Raw genomic sequence first — 21,655 nt, 5'->3', positions numbered from 1 at the left:
AGGATGATGTGATGAATTGCGGTCGTGTGCTCTGAGTTTCAGGATGCAAACTGAGTGGCTGAGGAAATGGAGAGCCAGGGGACACTTTGGTTTGCTATATCTAAGCCTGTTCCTTCGTCGTCTTTGGCTGGAAATATGGTGATTGGTTAATGTTGAGAGGGTTTGTATCTCTTGCAACAAGAGCACCATGAACATTCTTGAAACCTCCAGTGGATTTGGAGGTGCAACGTGCCAGTAACTAGTGCTTTGACTGATAGAAACAGTGAATTGCCTTGATCTTGGGCATCTTCATGGGTTTGATCAATTCATCCTTACGCTATTATGGAGAGATCCGCTGATTGTTGCTATCAGAGATGCTTCTAGATGAATCATCTCAGAGAGAACAAATTATATAAGCTAAATGTGGTTTAACTCCTGGCTCCTAGCAATATCAAGGAATGGAAAGAACTAGTAACAGCCTCCTCGTATAGTTCTATTGGCTTTGCAGGAAGGGAAGTGAAATCAAGCTGCAATTTTTGATGCCAGACAAATGACACAATATGAAGACAACTAGCAACAGGGCATCTCAAACTATAAGTGCATGCCAGAGGTGTCAAAATGTATATGGTTTCTCAGGAAGTATATCTAAGCAAGAATGCTCTGTTCAAGTGGCATTTTATCTATAGATGGAACCATCTACTGATTACTGGTACATAATACTACTTCAACTTCACTTGTGTGTTACCTTTCTGCCTGGTTATATATGCCTACTGCTCACACATTGTACAAGGTATCTGTTGCAATTTCTTTACTTTAAAAAATATCACGGGACAAGCCTGTAGCTATAAGACCAACTGCAAGTATACTCTCCAAATTTGTGAAATTGTTTAGTTAATTTTTTTTGTTATTAACCACAACTAATGCTCAGAATTACCGTCACTCTTTCTTGAAAAGCAGGAACACAAAAGCCTAACACTAACAAAGATCTAACATAAAGTTATGTTGTCAGTGTTTACACTTAATTCTAGCATTATTTGTAGAATATATAAACTTGATACTTATTCTATCCATAGAGAAAAATTAACTGGCACCGCAAAAAACTTGAACTGTGCTCTTCATCTGGTCCATATAAAAAAAATTAATGGTATTTTGATATTCATGTGAGAAGACTGCTGGGAAATATTTGCGTACATCAGAATATACAATTTTTTGTAACATGGTTGATTCTTGGTATACAAATATTCTATGCGTGATCTTTACTCAGAATAGGTTCATTTCACCTAGGACCTGATAAATGAGAGGCTAGAAGTGGAGCAGATGAAGCCAACTTCCCATCATTGCCAAGGTTGCCTGGAACCGTAGCTACAAAGTTGAATTCTATATTAGTTTCCACATTCATTGTACCTTCCAGTACTTTGACAACAACCGACATTTGAGGCCTCTTGTTGTAATCAATCTGCAAACACCACATGGCGAGCTTCATCATCTGGATCATTTCTTCTTTGTGAATTTGCATTTCATTGCCATTCATACCAATCAAATCTTCCAATTGATCATTTCTTACCTTGTCCTGCAATATGCTAATGAGATGAATGCTTTCTTGGGGTTGGGAATAATCAAGATTCTTTCTCCCACTGATAATTTCCATGACTACTACACCAAAGCTGTATATGTCGGCTTTCTCAGTGATTTGTGATGTCAACCACTCAGGAGCTAAATATCCAGGTGTGCCTCTCATTCTTGTAATCACTTGGCTCTTATCCCTGTCAATCATCTTAGATAGTCCAAAATCAGAAAGTTTTGCATTGAAGTTGTCATCTAAGAGGATATTTTGTGGTTTGATATCCAAATGAGCAATTCGTTGCCTGCACTCTTCATGAAGATAAGCTAGGCCCTTGGCAATATCAGTGATAATCCTGCATCGTGTATGCCAATCCAGAGGCCTATTTGCATCTTGGAAATAGATCCACTGGTCCAATGATCCTTTGGACATATATTCATACACTAGGAGTCTGTGAGATTTCTCCGCGCAGAAGCCGATCAATCTCACCAGATTTATGTGATGAATGTTTCCAATTGTCTCAACTTCTGCCAAGAATTCCTTCTTTCCTTGACCAGCTTGATCCAGCTGTTTTACAGCAACTTTCTGTTCGCCTACCTGCCCCTCAAAAACAGACCCAAATCCTCCTTTCCCAAGCAATTTGCTGAATTGTTCGGTTGCTACTTTCAACTGTTCAAATTTGTACCTAGTAGTCATACCTGGTACTTCTCCAAACTCGTCCTCATCATCTCTAAGCTGATATCGCCTCCGAAGGATCACTAATGTAATGATGATCACAGATAGTAAAGAGACGACTCCTGCTACTGTGAAGCCAGCAATTGCGCCTGCAGTAATACTTGTACTTCCTTTGGGTGTCGACCTATTTGCTGTACCATTCGATTTCGAGGGACTAGGACTTGGGGGTGGCTGTGTGATCTGCACCTTAAGGTATGCAGAAGAACTATAATGAGTTACTTCCCACTGGTTTACTTGCAACGAAAAGATTTGTGTTGGAAGGTAACATGAGCCTTGAGAAGTGTCATTACCACCGTACTGAAAGAATGCAGCCTTGCAGGAGCAGTTCTGCAAGCAGGCCTTCTTGCAACTCTCTTCATCAATCATCTGAGGCAAAGCGGCCCTTGAATCTACATAATTGAAGTAAGAAGCATTACTTAGAGCAAGGAGCTGGTGGTCTTGCATCGACGCACAAGAAATTGGAGTCACCGGTGCACATCCGAGGTTGATCCTGCGGTCATCAATCTGCTTGAAGTATGTAGAGCTGTTGACAATCGGGCATGTACACTGCCCATTGTTGCATATGCCGTACTCACCGCAGACGGTCGGGTAAGCACAATCATCTACCTGCCCCTTCAGAATATCCTGCACCATCACCCATCCGTCTATTCCTTTATGCTTATACAACTTCAGGTGTCCGTCAGATTCAAGCCTTATGTACCCCATTCCTCCTGCTGTTATGTTGATCGTGCTGCCCGTCTCTAGAGTTGATACATTGTCAGAGGAGGAGGATGTGAAGATTGCCACGGAGTCATTTGTCAGGGTCATGTAAGTTTTCCTGTTTCCGGATTTGGGCACCGTCTTTTGGTAGTAAAGTTGAGGAGGCGAAGATTCAACCAATGCATATAAACCATCAGCACGGACAGTAACATACAGCTGACTGTTGCTCGTCCAGTTGGTGGCGGAGGCATTCGGCGTTAACCTCATCCCCTCCACCAATTGCTGGCCCGGGAGCAGGCAATCTGTCGGGTGGCTGAAGGACTGCCACACCGGCAAGTTCTTGCCGTCGAAGAGCACCAGGTTGCCGGACTTGGTGACGGTCATACCGGCAACGGACTGGTTTGAGGTGTTCGTGGACCAGACGAAGCTCCCATGGGTGTCCCGGAGCAGGAGGTCGCCGCTGGCCGTGAAGCTGAGGGTGGCGTTCTCACGGACGGCGCGGTCCCGGTTCGCGGACCAGACGACCTGCAGGGTGCCGGCGTTCGGCCAGCTGAGGAAACCGCCGCTGTCGACTTGGAGGATGCAGACGCCGAAGTAGAAATCTGTGCATGGGTCGGTGCAGTAGAAGCACGCGGCGAAGCAGAGGCCTTCCTGCGTCGGACCGTGGACGGACTGGAGGAGGAAGACGCTCACCGACATGCCGTCCATGTAGCCGAAGTGCTGCTGCGCGCCATGGCCGTCCGCCTTCAGGCTGATGGTCCAGCTGGTGGACACTTTAGTGGATGCCGGCGTGGGGAAGAAGCCGCCCTGCGCGTGGACGCGGCCGGCCGGCGCGAGTAGGGGCGCGGCGGCCAGCAGCAGGCAGAGGAAGGTTGAGGGAGGCATGGAGCATGAGGGAGGGAGCTAGTGTAGCGTAGCAATTCGGGAAGCTCACATGAGCAAGAGGGGTTGTTGGGTTGAAGACGAGCAGATGACCGAGGGACGAGATGGACAGTTCCCTACTTGCATCTGAAAGGCGAGTGTCGCTGCAGTCTTCAAGTTTTACTTCCTTCAGTTAGGCGTTGGCAGATACGCACACTGCTCTGGGGTTTTGGATTGGATGTACTCAGCACAGCAGTCGGTGCCGCTGCCAACTGTTGACTGTTGGCTGTTGAGTGCTTGACGGGCAAGAACTGGAGGACGCGTCGCGAACGAGTCTGAGGTCGTTTTCAAGATCGGAGGCGCCGATCTCTGTCGTCACCATCCCAACAGCCAAATCTCAAGTCTCCTGACTATTGGATCCAACGTCGGACATGTCACATCGGATGTTTAGATACTAATTAAAATATAATTTAATTACAAAACTAATTGAACAGATGGAGTCTAATTTGCGAGGCGAATCTATTAAGCCTAATTAGTCCATAATTTGACAATGTGGTGCTACAGTAACTATTGCTAATGATGGATTAATTAGGCTTAATAGATTCTTCTCGCGAATTAGTATAGAGGTTTTGCAGTTAGTTTTATAATTAGCTCATGTTTAGTCCTCCTAATTAGCGTCCGAACATCCGATGTGACCCTTCTAAAGTTTAGTACTTGTATCAAACACCCCTATATAAAGGAAAAAAAAGGGAGGGCTCAACTTTGGAAAACGTATACAACCGAGCAAAAGTTTTGGCGCATACTATGGCCATACTCCAGGAGTGTCTGTCATGAACCTCCACGACCAGGAGTCGTCAAGATAGATTTGCACCTAAACGCGGCTAGACCCTATAATGACTTGAATTTGATGATTTCTCAAACAAAATAACTTGCAGAACTTAATCCGTTTTCTACGTTTGCTATATATAGTTTTCTAGCTAATAATACATGCTGCTACTGCGGCAAGGTAACAGAAACACAACACGGAAGCACGACGGAGACGCTTGTGCGACCTCGCCTGCTGCCGCTTGTGAATATCGGAGTCGTATGGGTGTTTTCCGGGCTAAACTTAGTTCCTATCACATCGAATATTTATATATTAATTAGAAGTATTAAACATAAACTATTTACAAAACTTATTGCACAGATGGAGGCTAAACGGTAAGATGAATCTATTAAACCTAATTAGTCCATGATTTGATAATATGCCGCTGCAATAACCATTTGCTAATGATGGATTAATTAGGCTTAATAGATTTATCTCACCGTTTAGCCTCCATCTATATAATTAATTTTATAATTAACTCATATTAATCCTTCTAATTAGCTTCCGAATATTTGATATGACATGAAGCTCCAGGATCAAACAACACCTTATTATCTTTCTCGTAGACGAGTTCGTTCTGCGGTGATCGCCGTTTGGCTCTCACGGACACCGCCTACTGCAGGAAATACAGTTACCTTCGATATTTCATGAAAAGAAAAAAAAAACACTACTGCAGTCTGCAGGTCAGCCATTTCGTGCTGGTCCGGAGGCCACCTCCCGATCGAGATGCCACATGCTGTGAAGGTTTCCTGCCCGTATCTGAAGGTGACGAGCCAGCTGAACTCGAGAACGCATCGCGAACGAGTCAGAGGTCGTTTCCAAGATCGGAAACACCGATCGCTGCCGTCATCAACGACCAACTCAAAAGCCAAATCAGAGGTCGCTTTCTCGTAGACGAATTCTGCCCCGCGGTAGGCGCTGGTGCCACACTTACCGGTGTGAAACTGTGAACCACAGGCTCCTGTCCGATACATGCATTCTTCATGGACACGTGGTTGACGATGGTCAGAAACACTACACGCTCATCAGCTGCACTTTAGCTCACATGAGCAAACAAGAGGCGCTGGGCATGAAAGCGAGCTGACGACCGAGGGGAGAATAGACGTTTCCTACTTGTATCCCAAGGTGAGAGTTACTGTAAATTTACTAGTTTCGGCTGGGCATCGGCAGATAAGTACTTCACCCGTTACAATTTGTTGATCGTTTTGACCGGATATGCGTTATGTTTGGATATATAGGAAAAACTATATATATAGTATACTCCACGTATGGCCATAGAATAGTTTATTCTGTGACCAACCCATCCAATGGTTACAATAACTTGAATAGTTTCAAGCAACAATATAGTCGACTTACAAGAGGAAGTCGAGCTGTGACAAGAGGGTGGGGTGGGAGGAGAAGGGAAAAACAGGCTCATCGAAGATAACATGACGAGAAATAATGACTCGACGGGCAAGTCAAGGCAGCGGTACCCCTTGTGAGAAGAGGGATTACCAAGGAAGACATAGGCTGTGGAGCGAGGAGCAAGTTTGTGGCGTGCCGTGGCTGAAAGGTTAGGCTAGCAAAGACAACCGAATATACGCAAGTGAGAGTACTCGGGAGGCTGGGAATATAGGAAGCGATAGGGAATATCGTTCTGGACGGCGGAGCAAGGGCGCCTGTTCAGAAGATAGGTGGCGGTGGCGAGCGTCTCAGCTCAATATGAGGCGTCCATAGACGAGTGAATCAGCAAGGTGCGAGTCACATTATTAAGAGTGTGGAGAACACATTCAGCTTCCCCGTTATGTGGAGAAGTATATGGAAACGAATGACATAAAGTATGTGTCCCTTTATTACAAGCTATGGAGGAATGAAGTCTAAGAGTGTTGATGGCGGCGGAACCTGAATGACCAAGACGAAGATGCCACAAGCTGGAGGAGGTGGCGAGGTCGGCGTGGGGAGCTGCTGGGCTGGCGGCAGGTGGGATGGTGTAAAGATCGCCAGCACTATTGCACCGAAGAATCACACATCTAGTCTGGATGTCCTTGATAGAAAAACCAAGAACGTCAAATTTTATAGTGTGATTATTGTCCCTAGTAAACTAACGAACAGAAATTAGGTTACAGACTAAAGAGGGAGCAATGAGGACATTATTTAGGTGGAACTATGAAGTGGGGGTAGAGAGGGTGGAGTTGCCACGGCATATAATAGGAAGAGTTTAACCGTTGCCTACGGTGATGAAAGAATGAGAGGGAGGTAGGCGAGATTGGAGTATACCATCAAACGAAGCCACGTGGCCGGAGGCATTGGAGTTGACCACCCAGCCGCCATTGTGCAGGGCCATCTGGTTGAGGGCATCAACCAGATCGGCTTGATCCCACATCGGAGCCGCCGAGGGTTCCTGGACAGGCGCATGGAGAGGAGTGTACGCCGTGTGCACCTAGGGTGGTGGGTCTAGGAGTCCGGGGGCAGAGGCATGCTAGCCGCCCACGCCATCGGATCCATAGCCGCCGGCCTGCTGCTTTGCGCCATAGGGTCCAATCCTTGGACTGAAGCAGAACCACGGACCGGAGGGGCGTGGCTGGTCGGCCTGCTGTCCACCATAAGTAGGCTGCTGGAACCGGCCGCCACTGCGCTTCCCGTTCCACTTCTTCTTGCCGCCACCACCGCTGCCGCCACCCTTCTTTTGGTTGAAGGCGCCGCCGCCGCCGTTGCCCTGGACTGAGCCAGAGGAGGAGCGGCACCCGCCCGAATAGGTAGAGGAGGAAGGCGTCGAGCTGGTCGCAGCGAGGAGGACGGTGGAGGTGGAGACCTTTGCCTCGTTGGTGAGGCGAAGCTCCTTCAAGGTCAGCATGTCGCGAGCCTGGGCGAAGCTGGGGAAGCCGGTGGTGGAGTTGGTGATGTCGTCGGCGGTTTTGGAGTAGCGCGGGTTGAGGCCGCGGAGGAGATTCAAGACAAGCTAGGTGTCCTGAATGGGATGGTCGACGTCGCGGAGGGCGTTGGCGAGGGTCTTCATGCGCTGACAGTACTCGGCGATGGAGGAGTCGCCCTACGTCATGGAGTGGAAGTCGTGGCTGAGGAAGATCACCTGGGACTGCTTGTTGGCGCAGAAGAGTCCCTCGATGGCAAGCTAGAGATCCTGGGCGGTCTGGTCGTCGTCGGTCATGGCGAGGTCGAGGACGGAGTCATCGACAGAACTGAAGAACCAGGAGTGGACGCAGCAATCCGCTTGATCCCAGTTGGGGTCTTGGGGACAAGGCGCCACCGTGCCGTCGATGTGCAACTTGAGGCTGAACTTGCCGCACATAGACTTGAAGAAGGACACCCACTTGGAGTAGGTGGAGGACTTCATCGTCAACATCATGGGGACGTGAGACTTGACGGAGACGGTGACGTAGGGGTGGACGACGGGCAGCGGCGTATGAATGAGAGGCAGGCCGCCACCAGGAGAGGTGCCGGCGCCAGGAGGCGGACCAGGAGGTGGTGCAGGGGTGCCAGAGCCGATAGGAGGGGCGGTGGCATTGCCGGAGATAAGGAGGTCGCCGCCGGACAGGGAGGAGTCGGCGGTGGAGTGGGTGGCCATGGGAGGAAGGGGGGTTGCGCTAGTGCAAGGAGGGGAGGGAGCACCGCCACGCAGGTGGGCGCCTAGGGTTCTAGGTGCGCTGGGGAGGAGGAGTGGAGCAGAAGGAGAGTCCCATATTAGATTGATTCCGGTCTCGTGATACTATGTAGAGAATTAGATGAGGAAACACCACACACCCTAATGGGGGGTTGACCTCTATTATATAGTCAATATGTCTTGAGGTACAAGGAATACAAAGTATACATGGAAAGAATAAATACTTCATAATACACATATATACTTCCTAACAGCTGTTTATAGGAACAAAGCTTTGCCCATGTTTTTTCGAATTTTATCCATATTAATTTTATCATGTTGCTGCTTCAAGCCCATTTCTCCTACCTTTCTCTTGGTCGTAGGACATGCTAGGACTGATCTAAAAATTCCCATGCCCGAACAAAAATCAAACGGCACAATGTATATACCTGGCAACTTATCATGGTGGAAGGATCCATCTGAGAGCAAGCTTTGTGACTGCAAATTTGTTAAACCAATCCTTTGAACTGATTTTCTAACTGTTGCTCTCCATTATTTTTGAGGGCAGAATATGTAAATACATTTGACTGGCCTACCTGTTAATTACAATTCTTTTGTGCTAGACCACTGGATGGCAAGCACCTTTAGTGCAGCATTAGAAACGTGTAGTAAATCGATAGCCATATTGATATTGTGAATTTACATTATTAGCTATTAGCACGGTATGATGCTATGCAAATTGGAAAGAAACACAGGGAAGAATAACTGAAACCATTCTTATATACTCGAATTGCAATGCACAGCTAGGCAACTCTAATGGTTTTGATCATTATTTTTCCTTCTCTCAATATACCACGTTTTTATCCCAATTTGGTCGCATTAGCAGCATTTTCAGTTTACACAATTATAAGTTAGTCAACCATTATCTAAAACAGATCACTTCGAATAAACTCTCAGGGATGCTTTTCTTTTCCCTTTTATTTGAGTATGAATAGGAATAGTGTTGGGGGGAAATATTAACGATCCCCTAAAATACCGCTTAAAGGAGCAGACGCGAAGGCTCGGGCCCACCTAAGCATAATCAAAACTCCGCCTCGCCCGACCACGGCCTCAGGGTCAGGAGCGCCCGACCTCCCTCCACGAGGCTTCCGCCTCGTCCGACTGCGGCCCCGGGGTCGGAGGCGCCCGACCCCTCGCTACAAGGTTCCGCCTCGTCCGACCCCAAGCGAAGGGGTCGGGCTCGCTGGGCCCCCCAGGGCAGGCATCCCCCTCGGATGCGGACCAGGTGGGCAAGATGAACAAACCTGTGGGTCCCCCCCCGTCGACCTCGTCATAAATGCGCCGCAGGCCTGGCAGAGGGAAGGGTGACCGCGCTCCTCACGCCACCCGCCGCAAGTACCCATGCATGACCAAACTGTACAAGCTACAGTGCTGGTGGCTCGCTTCCATTCGCCGCAGGGTACTCATGGCCTGCGCCGACCGGAGCGGAGGAGAGACTGGCCTGTCCTCGGGCCCCGCGCGCCCTCGGGTCCCGTGCGCCCGGCAGCAAGGATGTGACGCCCTCTCTCCAGGAGCCATCATCAGGACAGCAGCATCCACCGTCCTCTCCAACGGACACCGAAATAACGACGAAACGCCTTCATCATAACCCGACGCCTACGAATGCCGAATGAGCTATCTGTAGGGAGCGACGACAGTTGGCACACGGCCGCCTCCCCCTCCGGCATGCACGCCGGCGCTCGCCAGAGGCCGGCGGAGGCGTCGGGCGTCTAGGAACTTGCTCCTCCTTCCTGCCGTATTTTTTACCGTACTACGTTTACACTTCACGCTCCTCTTCGCCCGATCCCAGCTGTAACTCCGGCCACCCCCCTTGCGATATAAAAGGAGGAACCCAGGGCCGGAGGGGAGGGGGGCTTCTTCTCTCACAAGCCACAAGCACATTAATACGCTCCCAGAGAGCACAAGCACAAGAGAGACTTGGGACCAGTCCCTCTCTCGTCAATCTGTAACCCCTACTACAGAACCCCGCGTGGGCAATACGAGTATCCTTGATACTGGACGTAGGGCTTCCCTTGCCCGAACCAGTCTAACCCGTGTCTCCCACGCCACCACCTGAGGCTTTACGTGCATAAAAGAAATTTACTAGTCTAAGTCTTGATCCGCCAATCTTGACAACGACAGTTGGCGCGCCAGGTAGGGGACCTTTGCGCGTACCTTCCCAGCCTCAGATGGCCAATTACGATAGTAGCTTTGCTCCAGGCTCCCTGATCCGATTCAGGAGCCTGGACTTCCTCGCCACCGGGGAAGGGATCAAGCTGATCCCTGTCCTCGTCCTACCCGCTCGCCCAGCTGCCCCCGGCCCTGCCGCCGGGACGGCGGCGAGCGGCCGCTCGCTTACCGGAAGGACCTCACCAGGGGGATGGCCCTTCAGGCTACGCAACGCCACGGGGGCTTACGGACGCCTCCTAGCGCGGTCCATGACCGTGTTGCCCGCGAGCAACGAGCTCGTAGGCGCGACGAGGATGATCTCTGACGCTGGCTCCAGCAGCGGGAGTCGCCACCCCTCGCGCGAGTGCCTCGTGGTCGACGCGCACTCCGAGGGATCCAACGGCAACGATGCCGAGGGGAGACAAAGTGCTCCCCCCTCGCGCGCCGCAGCTACAACCGGAGCCTTACCAAGGGCCCCGGAGTGCTCTCGGCAACCAGAGGCGCGCGCGGGCACCCGCCAAGAAGTCGAGCACCCCCACCACGAGGGGGGAGCGCGACAACGGGCGCGCGACGTCCAGCAACGCATCTGCGCGGACGAAGAGCGTCCGCAGCTCTTCGCCCGCGCTAGCCAAAATGTCGCAGCCGCGGCGGTGTTGCTCCGACAGCTCCCCGAACCAGCGACGCCCGAGGAGCGACGGGCACGCCAGGAGATGCGCAACCTGCTCGAATGCGCTGCCGTCCAGCAGGCGGAAAGTTCGGCGTCCTGGCGACGCGGGCAGAACGCCAGCCGGGCGACGCCCGACGCGCCCCCGGAAAGGCGGGGGGAATCTGTCCATCAACCCCCTCCGGGGGCGAATCAGGCCGCGTCCGCCCGACGGACTCCACCACCCGCGGGAGGCGAGGCTCGATCCGTCCACCAGCGCGTCGGCCTCGTCCGTGACGCCCGCGACACCCTGAACGCGCGGAGACGCTCTCGCGCGGACAGGGAGGACGGGGTAGATCGAGGCTACCACGTCCATCGTGGCGGGCGCTACGACAGCGGGGAAGACCGCAGCCCGAGCCCCGGTTCGGCTGGGCCCCGGGCCTTCTCTACGCGCATCCTGAATGCGCCTTTTCCGCCTCGCTTCAGGCAACCCACGAGTATAGCCAAATACTCAGGGGAGACGAATCCTGGAGTGTGGCTCAGCGATTACCGACTTGCATGTCAAGCCGGCGGGGCGGATGATGACCTGTTTATCATCCGCAACCTACCCCTCTTCCTGGCTGACTCAACGCGAGCTTGGCTAGAACATATCCCTTCGGGACGCGTTCGTAGCTGGAACGACCTGAAGGAGGTTTTCATAGGAAACTTCCAGGGCACGTACACGCGCCCCGGCAACTCCTGGGATCTCTGGAGCTGTTGCCAGGGGGCGGACGAGTCCCTCCGGGATTACATCCGGCGCTTCTCCAGAAAGCGCACCGAGCTCTCCAACGTCGCGGATGCCGACATCATAGGAGCCTTCCTAGCAGGAACATCTTGTCGGCCCCTCGTCCACGAGCTGGGGCACCGAGGCCCGCGAACCACGGAGGAGCTCCTCAATATCGCCACTAGCTACGCCTCGGGTGAAGAGGCCGTCGGAGCGATCTTCGACCGCTCCAAAGGCAAGGCGAAACGGGAGGAGGATGCCGACGAAGGCACCTCCAACCGCCAGCAGAAGAAGAAGGGCAAACAACGGCGCGAGGCCCCCCTCATGGCCACGGTCGAGCGCAAGCGGGGGCAGCCGCCCCCCGAGGGCGCTCCCAGCTTCTTCGACAAATTGCTTGAGGGACCGTGCCCGAATCACGAGTTCCCCGTGAAGCACGCCTACAAAGACTGCAACCTCATGAAGAGATACTTCGTGGGCAATCTGGTGAAAGGTGATCGGAAGCGGAAGCCCGATGAGGAAAGGAAGGGCGACGAAGAGAAGGAAGACGGCTTCCCCAAGGTGGACGGCTGCTTCATGATCTTCGGCGGCTCCGCGGCATACGACACCAAGTGCCAGCAAAAGCTGGAGCGCCGGGAGGTCTACGCGACCGAGCCTGCGACTCTGGCCTTCCTTGACTGGTCGGGGCCGGCCATCACCTTCGATAGGTTCGACCACCCTGGACGCGTCCGGCATCCGGGGCGTTACCCTCTCGTCGTCAACCCCATCGTCGGCACAACGCGCCTCACCAAGGTACTCATGGATGGGGGCAGCGGCCTCAACCTCCTCTACGCCGAGACTCTCAACGCTATGGGGATCGACCGTTCCCGCCTCCATCCCAGCAAGGCGCCTTTCCATGGCGTCGTGCCAGGGAAGCAGGCGACGCCTCTCGGGCAAATCAACCTGCCCGTTTGTTCGGGACCCCTTCCAACTACAGGAAGGAGGTCCTCACCTTCGAGGTGGTGGGGTTCCGCAGAACCTACCATGCCATCTTGGGACGGCCGTGCTACACAAAGTTCATGGCTATCCCCAACTACACCTACCTCAAGCTCAAGCTGCCGGGGCCCAACGGGGTCATCACCGTCGGCACGACCTTTCAGAAGGCATACGAGTGCGACGTAGAGTGCTGCGAATACGCCGCGGCCATCACCGTCATGAGCGGCTTGGCGGTCCAGCTTGCGGAGGCCACCGAGGATCGGCCCGACTCCAAGCAGCCGAACATCTCCTTTGAGCCTGCTGAAGGTATCAAGGAAGTCCCTCTCGATCCCGGCTGTTCCAACGAAGGGGTTGTGCGGATCAGCGCGGCCCTATCCCCCAAATAGGAAAGCGCGCTCGTCGACTTCCTCCGCGCGAACAGCGACGTCTTCGCGTGGAAGCCCTCGGACATGCCTGGCATCCCGAGAGAAGTCGCCGAGCATTCCTTGAACATCAGAGCCGGCTCCAAGCCAGTGAAGCAAGGATTGCGCCGTTTCGACGAGGAAAGGCGTAAGGCCATCGGCGAAGAGCTCCAGAATCTTCTGACGGCCGGGTTCATCAAGGAAGTGCGCCACCCCGAGTGGCTGGCTAATCCTGTCCTTGTACCAAAAAAGAACGGGAAATGGAGGATGTGTGTCGATTATACCGGTCTCAACAAAGCGTGTCCAAAGGACCCGTTTCCTTTACCACGCATAGACCAAATAGTCGACTCAACCGCCGAGTGCGAGACCCTCAGCTTCCTCGACGCATATTCCGGCTACCATCAGATCGGGATGAAAGAGGCCGACCAGCTCGCTACCTCCTTCATCACCCCCTTTGGTCCCTACTGCTACGTTAAGATGCCGTTCGACCTCAAAAACGCGGGGGCTACCTTCCAGCGATGCATGCTGAAGTGCTTCGGAGACCTCATTGGGCGGACCGTTGAGGCCTACGTTGACGACATCGTGGTTAAATCCAGGAGGGGCGACCAGCTCGTTCCCAACCTAGAACTAGCCTTCGAAAGGCTGAGGGATAAGCGTATTAAGCTCAATCCCGAGAAATGTGTGTTCGGAGTCCCAAGGGGCATGCTATTAGGCTTCATCGTCTCCGTGCGCGGCATCGAAGCAAATCTGGAGAACATAGCGGCCATCGGCGACATAGGGCCAATCCGGAACATAAAGGGGGTGCAACGCGTCATGGGATGCTTAGCAGCTCTAAGCCGCTTCATCTCGCGCCTCGGCGAGCGAGGTCTTCCTCTCTATCGGCTCCTGAAGAAGTCTGACCGTTTCGAATGGACCAGCGAGGCCCAAGAGGCACTTGACCGACTCAAGGACCTCCTGACGAAGGCCCCGATCCTAGTCCCGCCCACCGATGACGAGTCCCTCCTGCTCTACATCGCGGCGACCACCCAGGTGGTTAGCGCGGCCCTGGTGGTGGAACGGGAAGAGGAGGGACACACTCTCAAGGTGCAACGCCCGGTGTACTTCATCAGCGAAGTCTTGTCCGAATCCAAGACGCGTTATCCACAGATCCAGAAGCTCGTCTACGCCATCCTTATCACGAAGAGGAAGCTGCGTCACTACTTTACCTCCCACCCGGTAACGGTTGTTTCATCATTCCCGTTAGGTGAAGTAATCCGGAACCCAAATGCTACGGGGAGAATCGCGAAGTGGGCGCTTGAGCTCATGGACCAGGGTATCACCTACGTCCCCCGCACCGCCATCAAGTCCCAGGCACTTGCCGACTTCGTGGCAGAGTGGACGGAGGTTCAAACCCCATCGGCGCCAGAGAAGCAGGAGTACTGGACAATGTACTTCGACGGGTCACTGATGAGGGCCCGCGCCGGAGCGGGTCTCGTCTTCGTCTCTCCATTGGGCGTGCGCATCAGGTACATGATCCGCCTCCATTTTCTTGCATCCAATACTGTCGCCGAGTACGAAGCCCTCCTCAACGGACTCCGCATCACTATCGAGATGGGTATCCGTCGGCTGGACGTCCAGGGCGATTCCCAGTTGGTCGTCGAACAAGTCATGAAGGAGTGGAGCTGCCACGACCCCAAAATGGAAGCCTACTGCAACGAGGTCCGTAAGCTCAAAGACAAGTTCGACGGGTTAGAGCTCAACCACGTCGCAAGGCGCTTCAACGAAGCCGCCAACGAGCTGGCGAAGGCGGCGTCCGGCCGAATGCCCGTCCCCGACGGCGTTTTCGTTAGCGACCAGTTGAAGCCTTCAATCCGTTATCTAGAGCCGGCAGGGGTCGGCGAAGCACCCCCAGCCCTGGGATCGGGACCCGAGCCAGGGGAGGTCGGCAACGCGCCACCTGTCCCGGACCCGAGCACCAGTCCCGAGGGAATCGACACTGCTTTGCCCGACTCGGCCCCGGGAGCCAATCCGTCCGACCCCGTGGTCATGGAAATCACGGCAGACCCCGCGGTGGGGGCCGACCCCCCGATCGACTGGAGAGCCCCATACCTCGACTACCTCGTCCGCGACACGCTCCCGGCAGACAAAACAGAGGCCCGTAGGATCGCGCGCCGCGCCAAATCCTTCACCATCATCGACCGGGAGCTCTACAAGAAAAGCCACACTGGGATCCTCCAGCGCTGCATCCCGATCGAACAGGGAAAGGCGCTGATCCAGGATATCCACGTCGGAGCTTGTGGTCACCACGCCACGCCAAGGACCCTCGTTGGCAACGCCTTCCGACGAGGTTTTTACTGGCCGACCGCGGTCGCGGATGCTACCCAGGTAGTCCGCACCTGTGAAGGATGCTAGTTCTTTGCCCGCTAGACTCACCTGCCCGCGCAGGCGTTGCAGACCATCCCCATCACGTGGCCGTTTGCGGTCTGGGGGCTGGATCTCGTCGGACCCTTCAAAAAGGCGCCCGGGGGCTTCACCCATCTGCTCGTCGCTGTCGACAAGTTCTCCAAATGGATCGAAGCAAGACCAGTGGCGCAAATCAGGTCCGAGTAGGCGGTACAGTTCTTCACCGACATCATCCACCGCTTCGGGATCCCAAATTCCATCATCACCGACAACGGCACGCAGTTCACCGGGAAGAGATTCCTCCAGTTCTGCGACAACCACCACATCCGAGTGGATTGGGCGGCCGTGGCGCACCCCCGCACGAATGGGCAAGTCGAGCGAGCCAATGGCATGATACTCCAGGGTCTCAAGCCACGGATCTTCGACCGCTTTAAAAAGTTCGGCGGACGGTGGGTTGCGGAGCTTCCCGCAGTCCTTTGGAGCCTGAGAACGACCCCCAGCCGGGCAACGGGGTTCACCCCATTCTTCATGATCTACGGGTCAGAGGCCATCTTGCCCACCGATCTAGAGTACGGGTCGCCGAGGGTCAAGGCATACGACGAACAGGGAAACCAGGCGTCACTCGAGGACGCACAAGATCAACTCGTTGAGGCGCGAGACGTAGCCCTACTACACTCGGCTAAATACCAGCAGGCTCTACGGTGTTACCACAGCCGCAAGGTACAAGGCCGAGCCTTCAACGTCGGTGATTTAGTGCTCCACCTCGTCCAGGACAACAGGGGTCGGCACAAGTTGACTCCCCCATGGGAAGGCCCGTTCATCGTCGTGCAAGTGCTACGGCCAGGCACCTACAAGCTGGCAACTCCCGACGGGCAGGTCTTCAGCAACGCCTGGAACATAGAACAGCTAAGGCGCTTTTACCCATAGCTCTTATTTCCAAGTTCTGCATAAGCTTGCCTTCAATTCCGTTTTTTCCTTTAAGCTCAGGGGCATCTGACCCTGGCCTCGTTCCAGGGCCGCATACCCCTCGGGGGCTACCAGTTTTGTTCTTCTGCGAAAAAAGAAACCCCGAGCCGCCTTGGTTCAGGCCTTTTCCTTTAAGCTCAAGGGTATCCGACCCTGGCCTTGCTCCAGGACCGCATACCCCTCGGGGGCTATCAAGGGTTCCGACCCCAGCCGCTTGGCGCCATCTAAAAGAAACGTTTTTTCTTTTTCAAACCGAACACTCCCTTTCTAGACTTTTGGGTGCAAAAAAGAGAAGGATGCGTGAACGGTGCTCAGGCAAGTTTGATCAAACTGCGAAAAAAACCTACGCCCCAGCGGCTACGGCACCTTCGCCCATCAAAACTTACTGACGCACCCGACAACGCATTCTAAGCTTTCGAGCCCAAAGGAACAGCAAAGGGGATCGGGACCTTTCGCACAACGAAGTCATAGAACAGGCCCGTATGGCCATCGCAAAACAAGTTCAAGACTGACATAATTACACTTTTGGGCACAAGCCCGGTACAGTTAACTTGATGAGGGGTCGGCAGGAGGGACGGCCTCATCTTCCAGGAGCTTCGCGAGGGCCTCCGCCGGTGCGGACACCGCTGCATCAATCCCGTCCAGCTCAGCTTCGGTGTAACTGGCGGCGTACCCTTCACTCATCCCGGCAAAGTATATGCCAGAATAATGGGAGCCGAAGACCCCGAAGGCTCGCCGCATGCCGATGTGAAGCGCGTCCACGGCGATCTCGCGACGCTGATGGCGTACCCCGAGGACACGAGCCGGCAGAGAGCTCGACCCCTCCTCCGGAACTACGCCAAAGTCATCGCAGACGACGCGGACCGCATCTCGCAGGACGCCGTGCTCGCTGCGCTCCGCGCCGAGCAAACCCTGCAACTTGGCGATTTCGCCTGCAGGAACCATCCAGAAAAGCCCACCAAGTCAAAGAACAGAACACAAACGACACGGGAACGCGGGAACGGAAAAAACCTCACCGTCGGCCCAGGCCTTCAACTCGCGCTCCCGGTCGGCTCCTCGAGACACGGCGGACTGCAGTCCCTGCACTTGTGAGCGAAGGTGACCAGTCTCCGCGCTAAGGGCTTCACGCTCCCCCCTCAGCTGCGCAAGCTCCCCGGCGTCACGACGGGCCCTCTCAGTGGCAGCTTGAAGCTCCTCGGCGTCGCGGCGGACCCTCTTAGCGACAGCCTGGAACTCCTCGTGGTCGAGGCGGGCTTTCTCAGTGACGGCTTGGAGCTTGGCCTCCGCTCGCCGCGCCTCCTCCAACGCCGCCCCCTCACGCCTTTGCAGGTCACGAATGACCCCCTGGGCGGCGGTGACTTGCAGGGACAGGTCCCTGGTACGCTTCCTCTCGGCGTTGAAGCGCTCCCAGAGACCCTGCTGCCGCCGGAGGAAATCAGATTTCCCCCGACTGCCCTCTTGGAGAGCCTGCAAAGCAACGTGCCGTTAGGGAAAAAAGCAAAGGGGAGGTGCTGATCACCAACAGTAGGAGCAACATACCTGGCTGCCAGGGAGGACGGTGTTACCAAGAACCCCCAACGTCGAAGACAGAGCCGCCTGGATGTGGGCAAGGCCGCCCTGCATCGCCTGCCACTTGTGCCACTCAGCGGCGTCGTCCAGCGCGAAGAGATGCCTCGGCGGGTCATCGTGGGATGACCAGCGAAGGACGGACCCCCTCCACGCCCTGGGAACGGAGGGAGCCGAGGCCGAGGCAGGGGCTGACCCTGACGCTGCCGTTAAGGTCGGCACCATTGCACTAGAAGCCGCCGGGTCTACCGACGGCCCCGACACCTGCATGCTCGTCGCCGCCGAGGCCGCCAGCGGTATCCCAGTGGGCCCCTCCGCCTCCGCCACCGGAGCCACTCCCACGGGGGTGATTGGGGCGGAGGTCCCCGCCTCCGTCACCACTGCCTCCGCCGCCGCCGCGCTTTCGGGGGCAGGCGTTCCCTCCGCCTCTGATCCCGCCACGGCTGCGGGGGCTTCCGCCCTACCTCCCGTCGCCGCCGTCCCCTCTGCCTCGTCGGCGTCGAGGTCGATCACCTCCCCGGCCTGAGAACCCAGGAGGATTGCGCCCTGCACTGTAGGGGTGACCGGGGGGACCGAAGGTGGAGTGGGGTCCGCTCCCCCTCCCGCGACTGACGCCGCCGTCGCTCCGCCAGCCGCCGCCACAGGGGCCACCTCCGCGGAGGGGTCCGCGGCCTCACCAGGGACCCCGCCGCTCGCCGCGGGCGGGACCGCGGTTCGCCCCCCGGAGGAGGTCGACAACCGCAGCGCCTTCTTAGGCGCCAGCTGCAGGGTAAGGCCTCAGGGAGCAGCGCTGCACATCAATGAACGGACGTCAGCAGAAACGGACCAAAGAACAGGAGAGGAACGAGGCGCAAGGAAGGCCAACTTACGTCCCTGAAGCACAAGGGCGGCGCGCGCGCTTCGACTCGGAGCCCGACGCCGACCCCGAGGCATCCGGCAGCAGCCGCTTGTCGCCGCTTCGCTGCTCTCCAGTAGCGGGCACGGCGGTGGAGGCAGGCTCCACGGACCTCTGAGGAGCGCCCTGAGCGGACTCCTGGGGAGCGCCCCGTGCCGGCTCCGAAGCTGCGGCGGGGGCAGGCTCCGAAGACCCCCGAGGGGCGCTCCGTGTCGACCCCTGGGGGGCACCCCTTGCCGACCCCTGGGGAGCGTCCCGCGCCCGCTCCTCGGAGACGCCCTGCGCCGACCCCTGGGGGGCGTCCCGCGCTAACTCCTGGGGGACGCGCTGTGCTAGCCCCTGAGGCGCAGCCCCAGGGCCTGGTAGAGCCGAAGCCCGGGCGGACGCCTCCCCCGCTTCACCTCCCGCGGCCATCCGCGGGGGTGCCTCCCGAATGGCAAGGGCGCCCGATCGGAGGGAGGAAATCAGCTCCTCCTCTTCATCATCTTCCTCATCTTCATCCTCTTCATCATCGTCGTCGTCGTCATCGTCGTCGTCGGACACGACCGACCCCCTCCGCCGCCGCTGGAACTCCTTGGCGGCCTTCTTCCGCTTCTTCGCCGTCTCCTTGTCCTTACGACGCTTCTGCGCCTCGGCAAGGAGACGATTGCGCGTTCGCCGCTCAGCATCTTCCGGCACCGGCGGAAGCGAGTCCACGACCCGGGTTAGTGGGCCCTACAAACGCAAAACAGCTCCGCGTCAGAGTGACGATCACAGGATACAAAGAAAGGAGGACGACGCCTCAACTCCTTACCAGGTCTATGAAGCCTGCGTCCGGGCGCATCGGCGGGTGCCCGGGAATCGGGTACTCGACGTCCTTGTCCTCCAGCGCCTCCCGAATCCGTTGCCGGATCTCGGAGGCGGCGAGCGCGCCCGTCGCCAAGGCGGTGCCCTCGGTCGGCGCGTCGGGGGTCATGGCGGCAAGCGGCCGGATCCGGAGCATCAGCGGCGCCACCCGTCGGGCATGGTATGCTCCGATGACCCCGACGCTAGTGAGCCCGTTCCTCTTCAGCTGCTCGATGGCCTGCAGCAGGTTGGAGAACCGCTTCTTCTCCTTCTCCACCGGCCCGTACGCCCACACCTCCGGCGCCGCGTCGATGGTACGGCCGGTGAAAGCCGGCAGGGGGGAGTCCGGGTAGTTCTTCACGTAGAACCACTGGTTGTGCCACCCCTTGTGGGACCCCGAGGTCTTCATCGCCATGTACTCCTTGGAGCGAGTATGACGAAGGTGGATCCCGGCGCACCCGATCGGCACCGGAGGCGACCGCTGCTGACTCCCAGTTTTCCCCGTCTTCTGGTACAAACTCACTGTGAAAAAGTATTTCCACAGCGAGAAGTTGGGCTCGATGCCCAGGAATCCCTCGCACAGTGCGACGAACGCCGCAATGTGCTGGATCCCGTTGGGGTTGAGGTGTTGGAGCTCGAGCCCATAGTAGTGGAGGAGCCCGCGGAAGAAACGACTCAGGGGAGAAGCGAACCCCCGCTCATGGAAGTGAGCGAAGGAGACGACATAGCCGGAGGGAGGCGTCAGAACTTGCTCCGGCCCCGGCAATTCCCACTCGCCCGCCACCGTCCTCTCGCAGAGGAGGCCCTTCCGCACCAGGCCCTCGGCGCGCGAGGAGGTGAAATGGGAGATCCCCCAGGAACCCATCGCCGGAGGAGGGGGGAGATTGACGGAGACGGGAAGAAAGGGCGCGGCTTGGAGCGAAGGAAATGAAGCAGGCGCGGATGAACTAAGCGTGAGGCTGGAAGGCGAGAAGGCTCGAATGCAGAAGGCGGGCGGAACCGGCGCGGCGGGCTCCCGTTTTTATAGGAAAGGTACCGGACAAGCCAAATCGACGCCCCTGCCGCTATAAATGCAGCGCCAGGTACGCCCCTGCCACGCCCGTTTCCTTTTCGAAAACCGCGCGCACGATCGGTCGCGAAAACATCCTATCCTCCTCGATTCGCGGGACGGCGCTCCCCATACTCCACCTCCCGGATGGCACGCCCACGACGTCCCCCACGTTCGGCCCAGACGCGACGACCGCTCCGTTCCGGCCCAAGGCCCACAGGGAGGTAAGAAAGGGATACGGGGCTGAAAACGCCCCTACGGCCCATTACGGTCCAGAGGTTCGAAAGCTGGCCCGACACGGGTTCGACAGCTGCCTCAGGACATCCCCCGAGCAAGGGGTGAGAAGGGACGGGTCCGCTAGCAGCCAACACCTAGGCGAGCGAAAGCCAAGGGCGTCCCGACCTCACGTTCGAGTCCCGCCCGGTATAAAGTTCATGGTTTTTCCACGGGGAAAGGCAACGAGCCCCCAGATCCGGCCGAACGGATCCGGGAACTATATGAATTGGCCGGCGAGAAATTGGAGTGCGCCACCAGCTTGGCCCGAGCCGGACCCCCCCGAACGGGGACCGGGACTCCACTCGAACCTACCCATTTGTAGCTCAAACGAGCACCACGGTTCGTCCAACGAGGATAACGTGGCCCGGCTCAACCCCTCCGTCCTAGCGAACGGACGCTTGAGGGACAACGATCAAAAGTCGACCTGGCCTCC

At 56.1% G+C, this 21,655-nt stretch overlaps 2 protein-coding genes across 2 annotated transcripts; one reads left to right on the top strand and one right to left on the bottom strand.

The window, feature by feature from the left end:
* Window positions 1-1,108: 1,108 nt before the first annotated feature.
* Window positions 1,109-4,020, bottom strand: LOC117855253 (G-type lectin S-receptor-like serine/threonine-protein kinase SD2-5). The gene has a single exon (XM_072294234.1). The coding sequence runs from the start codon at window positions 3,857-3,859 to the stop codon at window positions 1,256-1,258; it is 2,604 nt and encodes an 867-aa protein (XP_072150335.1). The 5' UTR covers window positions 3,860-4,020; the 3' UTR covers window positions 1,109-1,255.
* Window positions 4,021-14,934: 10,914 nt separating this feature from the next.
* Window positions 14,935-16,597, top strand: LOC117856792 (uncharacterized). The gene is given in 4 exon segments (XM_034739183.2): window positions 14,935-15,126; window positions 15,223-15,742; window positions 15,929-16,215; window positions 16,588-16,597. Coding segments are annotated over 4 exon segments (1,002 nt in total). The 5' UTR covers window positions 14,935-14,941.
* Window positions 16,598-21,655: the final 5,058 nt, after the last annotated feature.

This window comes from Setaria viridis, chromosome 5, assembly GCF_005286985.2.
Source record: "Setaria viridis chromosome 5, Setaria_viridis_v4.0, whole genome shotgun sequence".
NCBI classification, from domain to species: Eukaryota; Viridiplantae; Streptophyta; class Magnoliopsida; order Poales; family Poaceae; genus Setaria; species Setaria viridis.
The sequence above is the reverse complement of the archived record's forward strand: the minus strand, read 5'-3'. Positions and strand labels throughout refer to the sequence as shown.